The sequence below is a fragment of the Tupaia chinensis genome, unplaced genomic scaffold, assembly GCF_000334495.1.
Source record: "Tupaia chinensis unplaced genomic scaffold, TupChi_1.0 Scaffold000303_1, whole genome shotgun sequence".
NCBI classification, from domain to species: domain Eukaryota; kingdom Metazoa; phylum Chordata; class Mammalia; order Scandentia; family Tupaiidae; genus Tupaia; species Tupaia belangeri.
In genome coordinates this window covers 411,085-419,171 of record NW_006159793.1, presented here as the reverse complement: position 1 = coordinate 419,171, position 8,087 = coordinate 411,085, and the positions used below count along the sequence as shown (strand labels likewise).

General features: G+C 42.0%; 1 protein-coding gene across 2 annotated transcripts in view; it reads left to right on the top strand.

Annotated features, from left to right (window-relative positions):
* The window catches only part of SH3TC2 (SH3 domain and tetratricopeptide repeats 2), a 68,826-nt gene extending 64,976 nt beyond the window's left edge, over positions 1-3,850 (top strand). For both annotated transcript variants that reach the window (XM_014588736.2, XM_006150858.2), the window contains exons 16-17: positions 966-1,162; positions 2,786-3,850. In XM_014588736.2, the coding sequence (XP_014444222.1) occupies positions 966-1,162; positions 2,786-2,977 (389 nt within the window). In that variant the 3' untranslated portion in view covers positions 2,978-3,850. The remainder of the gene's footprint in view (positions 1-965; positions 1,163-2,785) is intronic.
* The last annotated feature ends 4,237 nt before the right edge of the window (positions 3,851-8,087 follow it).

Genomic DNA, 8,087 nt, shown 5'->3' with positions numbered 1-8,087 from the left:
TCCCTACCTTTTGCTTTACTGCAGAAAATCTCATCTGAGCAACTGGCCACTAATCTCTGGAAAGGCCTGAGGGGTCCCAGGCAGTTCCCTATTAAGTCTTTTTCTTCCTGGACAGAACTGAAAAGAAGCCATTTACAGCCTTTTTGCTTGTTCTTCTGCATGGCTGGTGGACTCATCCATAGCAGAGTATTTTCTATCTCTTTGACTTTCTCTTTTAATTTTGGCTTTTGGCTCTTTGAAGCTTCAAAGTGAAGTTTTTAGGTGATATCAAATAACTACCTTGCAAATATTCCAGACATGATTTGAGGCCTTTGTTCCCTGTAAAGGTCACATTGTATTAAAGGGTTACTTATTAAAACAACTAACCTACTAAAGTCCGAAATAAGTCATAGACCCATTACAAACCAACGTTCTAAAGCATAGTTTAAACTTGAATGGGTCTCTGTACTCTATCTGAGACCGAGAATTGGTCAGAAGTTGGGGAGCGGCTGCTTCTTGATGGCAGTCCAAGAGAACTCTGAAGAGAGAGATTTTCTGTGGCGAAGATGTTTGTTATACAAAGTCATTCATTAAAAAAAAATGTAATTACTTAATTAAACTAGTTTTATCACCATGTTCCATAATGAGCATTTAGAAATAGTGGTTTCCCTGAGTTATAGTGACATCTACCATAAAGAGAAAAATTTTTCAGAGAATCATCTCAGAAAGCCTTGACCAGTACATATTAGTTTTCTCCTGTAGCATTTAGGATAGGTATACTTTTACATTTGTTTGTGAGACTATTTAAGGAATATCTGTGTTCTGAGACAACATGTCTATGCCCATGAGGGCAGGAACTTCTGTTTTGTTCCTGCCGTAGGCACAGAATCTCACATCCAGTAGGCCTTCAAATGTTTTAGAGAATGAATGAGTCAATGAATGATGCCAGATGTTGGCTACAGAATCTCTCAGTCTTTAATTTCTAGGAGATCGGAGGTATGAGCTGGTGGCCTTTCACCGTCTGGCTACAGTTTACTACTCTCTGCGCATGTATGAGATGGCTGAGGACTGCTATCTGAAGACGCTGTCCCTCTGCCCGCCATGGCTGCAGAGTCCCAAGGAGGCCTTGTACTATGCCAAAGTATATTACCGCCTGGGCCAACTCACCTTTTGCCAGCTGAAGGTAAGAGCCAAATTTTCAAGCTTATATGACAGCTACCATCAAGTCATACTCTTTCTTGACCCATACAAAGCTGGTAAGGAGCTTTGGGGTAGAGGTGAGAGGACCAGAGGGCCAAGCTAGGGAGTCCAGTCTTATAGGGTGGGGAGCAGCTCCACATGACACATAGTGGTTCTTTCCATGTAGCCCTACCAGAGACCTCAAGGGGGCTCACATCTTTGCTAAGAAGATACATCATAGCTCCTTGTCCTCCTTGTCCTGTTCTAATTCCTATGGTTCCTTTATCTATCAGGTACCACGGTCATGTTACCTAGAGTCTGAGGGTCCTTCAAGAGCTTATGAAAATATGTGAGACCCCAAAACAAAAGAACTATTAAGCTCCACAGTGAAAAATCAAAATTTGTGCTTAATTGAATGTACACAGAATGTTGTAGGTCAACTGTCAACTGTGACTCATTTCTTATAGTTATATAAACTGGCATTTTATGAGAAATGTGGGTGCGTATCAACATATTTGAGGTAATAAGGTGTAGAACCTTGGAATGTAAGTATAACTAGGTCCTAAGAAGGTTTTAATCCTGATTCTCCTGCTTGCTGGGCAGGAATTGAGTTCAGCACTTATTTTTCTAGTCACTTCTAGAGTCATGTTAGTGGTCTACAATTTTCTGTAACAACTCTGGCCTTCGAACTCTGTCCTTTGGTTGGCCTTCTTCTTATTAGAGATCCTAGTCTTCTCCAGCATGACTCTTAATCTCTTCACACAGTGGCTTCTGAATCACACTTGTGTTTATCCCCCAGAGGACCTTCAAGACACTTGTGCTGTTCTTTCTTACTTGTCAGACTATTTCTCGCCTGAGTTATTGACTTATGAGGGTGAATGGAAACAAGACTATTTTTTTTAGTCTTATCCAAAGGAGCATCTGTTTCTCATCCCTACTAGAGAGGGAGGGATGGGTTATGTATGAAGGACTCCCCTGCCTTTGTCCCATAGCTCTCAGGAAGTGGTTCAGAGATGAAGTGTATGTAATTTCTAGGGATTGATTACAAAGGGAGGCACTCAGCTTGAGCTACCTTAAGTTACAAAGACAATTTATTAGCTCAAATGACTGGAAAGTTGAGGTACAGATTTAGTTTCAGGTAGTTCTGGATCCTGGTACTCAGATGTCATCATGGATTTCCCCTGCTCTCTGTATATCTTGACTCTGTTATCTTTCTACTTCTCTTTGTTTCTTGACTTCCTCTCTCTCCCTTCATTGGCAGGCTCAAACCCACATTGAAAAAGATGAGGAACCATTTCTCTTAGTGGGTAACACTTAAAAGTCCCAGGGAGTGGTTGATAGGTCAGGTTTCGGTCAGAGACATGTCCCTGAAATACTGTGCCTAGGGCAATGCTGATTCATAATGGTCTGAGCCTGAGTAAAGTGTCACCTGTGTGCCTGAGGAAGAGGGCCCTGTGGTTAGCCATGTGACAAGACTATGGTGGAGGGTAGAAGCTCTCCTGAGGAACTAAGGATGGGGATGGGCTGTTGAGCAGAAATAAACCAGGTTCCCAGCATGGTCTCCCAGCCCACCCTGGAAGTGTTTACTAATGCTATCTCTTTTTTGCCCCCCCTACTTTGGGTTTAGGATGCCCATGATGCCACTGAGTACTTCCTGCTGGCCCTGGCAGCAGCCGTCCTGCTGGGTGACGAGGAGCTGCAGGACACCATCAGGAGCAGGTTGGATAACATCTGCCAGAGCCCCCTGTGGCACAGCAGCTCCTCTGGGTGCTCTTCAGAGAGGGCACGGTGGCTCAGTGGTGGGGGTCTAGCTCTGTGAGAAGAGCTGTCTCACCTCTGACCAGTTACTATAGCCAGATGGTGCCTACCTGCCCTTGGTTCTTAGATGTTAATTCTGAGGGTCTGAGTCATCACCTGGTTCAACCTCCTCAGTTTACAATAAGAAGAGTGAAGTCCTGAGGAAGAAGGCTCATTCCACGAGCAGCTGCTGATGAAGCGACGATTAGAAGCGCTGGCGAGGGGCTTCGCATCTAGAGCCTCTTTTACTTGACTGTGGCCCTTCAACACATATGGTGTCTGAAATGCCCTTTCCTAACACATGACTCTGGGGAAAAATAAGAGAAACTCTGTCCCTGAAAATCTCCCTTCCTTCCCCCGGTGAGGAAATCAGGCACCATGCTGGTGATTGGAGCTTGTGCCCTTCACCGATTTTCTCAGGAAAGAACCCTTTCCTTGCTGGGGTGGAAGGAACCCCTAACTTCTTTCTTTTATTTCTTTAAAACCAAAGAAGATGTCACTCCTCATGGTCTTGAGGACTGACAGAAATGAATTCCCCATTTTCTTGGTTCAAAAGGCACAGGTTCTGAATGGCCAGGTGGAATGCAGAGGGCACGAAATCTGACGCCGATTCACTATCGCTCTCTACCATCTGACCATGCTCTCACATAATCTCCCAGAAACTTCTGGGAAGCTTTCCAAAGGCCAGGTTTGAAAATTAGGTGTTAAGAAAATTATGACACAAATTATGTGTAAACAGTGCATATTATTAAATATGGCCCATTTATATTTACATACACAGTTTGCTTCCTTTATAATAGGGATAGATGAAATGGGACACTTGAAGGATGAATTAAATACCAAGGCATTTTACTAATTTTAAGGTAGCTCCTGTTTTTTGTTTGTTTTTGATTTTAGTTTTGCTTTATTTCTCTCTTCTGAGAGAGAGAGAGAATGAGGGGCATCCCCAACAGGGTCTTCATGCCACAATCCACCCCAGCTTCAGTCATCATGGAGACATGTGTGCTCACTGTGTTCAGAGGTCTGTGGAAGGGAATCTAGAACCTTCCAATGTGGATCAGCCTCCCCAGGAGACCTCCTTTACAAAGTACCTCTACTAGTTATCTATTCCTCTGCGTAATATACTGAGTATTTTGAAACATTTATTATCTCATGATTTATGTAGGGGCTGACTTAGCTGGGTCCTCAGGCTCAGGGTGGTTCATAAGGCTGTAATCAAGTGGCAGTCTGGGCTGTAATCATTTCAAGTTCAATCAAAGAAGAGTGTTTCCTTTCTTTTCTTTCTTTCTTTCTTTCTTTTTTTTTTTTTAGGTTTTGCCTTAGGGTGCATGCACTTGCTGGAGAAAGAGAGAAAGACAGTGAGAGGTAAAGTGAGAAATCACCCCCCCAGAAGGGATGGCCACACTGCAATCCCAACGTCTTCATTCTCCTCCCAGGATCTTGTGCATGCACGCCTATGTCTTGTGTGATTTTCAAACCATTTAGTCTGGGACTTGAACTATGGTTTGCCATGTGAGAATCCAGTGACACAACCACTACATCATCTGCTGGTCCCAAGAAGAGTGCTTCCAAGCTCATAGTTGTTTGCAGGAGCCAGTTCCTCACTGACTGTTGGCTAGAGGCTACCATTAGTGGCTGGCCACTTGGGCTTCTCCATGGGGTAGTTTAAAACATGGCAATTGGCTTCATCAGAGTGAGTGGGCAAGAGGAGCAAAAGCCAGAGTGAGAGAAGACTAAGTCATTGTCTTTTCATCACCTAATCACAGAAGTGACATTTCCTTAGTTTTGCCTGTTGTATTCATTGTATGATACTAGGTTTGGCCTCTACAAAGGGGGGCATGAACCAAGGAGTTGAGCAAGGGCATGAATACCAGATGCCGGGAATTACTGGGGCTCATTTCAATAGCTAACTACTGCAGTGTCTGAGTTCTTCGATAATTGAATCAGGAATTGTCTACGGTAATGAACTCAAAGTATGGTCCACTGACAAGCAGCATCAGCATTACCTGTGAGATTATTTGAAATGCAAATTCTGGGGCCACACCTAAAACCTTTGAATCAGAATCTTTGGAGCCCAGAGCCCTACCTTTAATAAGTTCTGCTGGTGATTTGAACGGGTAGGCAGCTCCAGGACAAGGGTTCTTAGTCTGCATGAGAATCACCCAGGAACTTGTTGAACATAAACTTGATGGTTACTACTCTTAGATCCTGATTCAGAAGGTCTGGGTTATGATCCAGGAATAAGTAATTTTTACAAGCAACTCAAGGGATCCTGATGCTGGTGGTTCAACTTCACTTTGAAGTGGATGAACATATAAGGAAAGCTCCCGATAAATCTTTCCACCTGATGCCCATCAGCTCAGCTTTGCTGCCAGGCCCTCTGCCCTTAATACCTAGCGTGTTGGGCTGACCAGATGGTTGCCTGTGTGGTAAGGTGGGATGAGATTGGTGATTTGAGTTCCCATTGTATCTTTGGGTCACCAAGGTTGCCAACATCATCAGTACATCTTTTCTCTGAGAGGCCTGGTTGGTTGTCAAAACACTCTACTCAAAATGAGTATTCTTCTCCAGGAAGGAAATGAAATGATCTAATCCGCTACCATGTGAAATTGTTGTGGGTTTGCTCCTATGGCAAGCCACAAAATCCTGAGCAGGGAGGGGTGGCGTGGTTGAAGCTATCCAGTCTAATCTCCCCTACAGAGTCCTTTCAACAACATTCCTAGGAGATGGTCAGGATCACATGCATTCCAGAACAATGACACATCTTATATTTGCAGAAGGCTTGCTGGCCTGGAACCTAGGCCACGAGCCATTCTTCATCTGACTCAGTTATAGACCCCCTCCCTTTTCCCACCAACTGATCTCTTTTGTCTGGCCAGATTTGTTTCTGTTCCCTTGAAAGTGTGGTTCCCATAACAACACCAGGTTTTTGATATTAGCTGGTAAGTGAAGAATCCAGAGGGATGTTCTGTATTTAATGTAATTTATAGTTGTATTTAAACGTTGTATTAAGGTTTTTCTTTACATCAGCAGCGTCATCTTACCTTGGCTCACATTAAGCTTTATAATCAATTGAAACCTCTACATCTTCTCCCATGAACTTCTGTGTGACCAGCTCTTTCTCAGTTGCTATAGATATATCAAATATCATTTTCACCACATGTATGAGGTCATTGGAACAGTCATGATGTGTTTTTCTATTTTTTTCTTTATTTTAATTATTTTATTTTTTATATTTATTTACTGTATGTCATTACAGCACACAAAATGAATTTTTCCATCTGGAATACACTGTATATTGGCTCAAAGATATCTTTCTATGTTTTTATATGCAAATATGCATCATGACTTTCCCGATGATCTATTTATCCATCTATCTATACACACACACATATGCATGTGTATGCTTATACACACAAATACATATGTGAGGATCACTTTATCAATCTATTTTACATTCCATTGGGAATTTTGGTTAAAATGTTCAGATCCTGTGCATTTTGATTCACCCATGATTTGGGTACATTTGCCTCTAACCAGGTCAGTTATTAAGATGTTCCACATGTTTCCAAAGACAAGAGTAAGACTGTTTCTTTAATGAGAAAAACACCGTGCTGTATAATTGCAATTACTATATCCTATATGTACATTGCTTTCTAAAATAGTCCTTAAAAGTGTTGGAAAATCTCATTTTTGGAAGGCTTATTTCTTTATTTTCTTTCCTTGAGTGAGAGACAGAGAAAGGAGAGAGGGCTGGAGAAACAGCACTCATAACAGGGTCATGATGCCGGTAATTCACCTCCAGCCTCTACCAGCCCCAGACCGGGGTCACACTTGGGCCTACTGCCCTTGGGAAGGTCTTCAGATGCAAACTCAAAACATTCTTATGTGGGCCAGCCTCACAGAATCTCCCATTGTGCCATGGTCTGGTCCCTGAAAATCTCATTTTTAGAAACATGGGCTAATCATTCCCCTTGGAATTGTGTTGGTGCTTTTTTTTTTTTTTTTTCTTTTTCTTTTCAAATGCTCAACAGAGAATGAAGTGGTTGAATCTGGTTTCTATCTAAGCAAGTTTTATTATATCCAAAGATGAGTGAACTACCCTCTTTATCCTAACCCTCCTCCCAAACTGTGTGGGCTGCTTGGCTCCTGGCTGCTCATACCTAATGTGAATAAGGAACAAGGAAGGGATTGCAACCTGGTGGAAACCTGGTAACACCTTTTATCAGCTCTCAGGTAGACCACTTCCCTGTAGTGTTAGCACTACGAAATCTAATATTGCTTTTATCCTTTCCTTGTTCGCTTTTTTCATTATTTTAAGAAGGCTTTGTATTGAGTATGTTTGCTTGTGCTTTGCAAAAAGGACTCATTTGACAGAAGTTTACTTGGAGAAGGGAATATGCAGAAGATGGTGTCAGAATTGGGGTGGAGAGGGTAGGCCAAGGAATTGGAAATCTGGATTTTGGTCTTGATTTTGACATTGAATTGCTGCATGACCTTGGGCCAGTCACTTAAGTTCCATATACCTCAGATCTCTGACCTTTAAAATAAGGTCACTTTTGGGCTCCTTTTCAACAATGTTATTTCTATACTGCATGAGCAGGATGAGAGGTGGTATCTGGGAGATAAAATTATATATTTTATGGACCATTTTTATTTTCTTCTTTTTATAGAGGAGTCAACTGAGAAACAGAAAAGTAATTTTCTTCTAGCCACATAGGTAGTTAGTGGTAAAGATGGCACTACTTCAGGTCTCGTGACTCAAGGACTTAATTGTACAAATGACAGGATTGTTGCTGTTCAGGGCTACTGTTACTATTGTTGTATACAGGTATGCTTGTGCCATCATGACCGTGTGCACCACCTGATACTTTCTATAAACTGCTTTACTTACTTCCTTTACTCATGTATTCATTTTATAAAGGAGGATTAAAATAGAAAAAATATTGCTTTTTACAAATATAATTTTATGAAAAATAACAATACCATGAAAACAAAGCAATGCACTAAATTTAAGCTGGATTCTGTTGCTTACTGTAAATGCCTGGGTTAGGCCTGATATGGCTTTATTAGAAAATAGATGACCAAGTGGCAGGGATGCAAGAAAGACTAGCCCCAACTGCTTTCTCCTA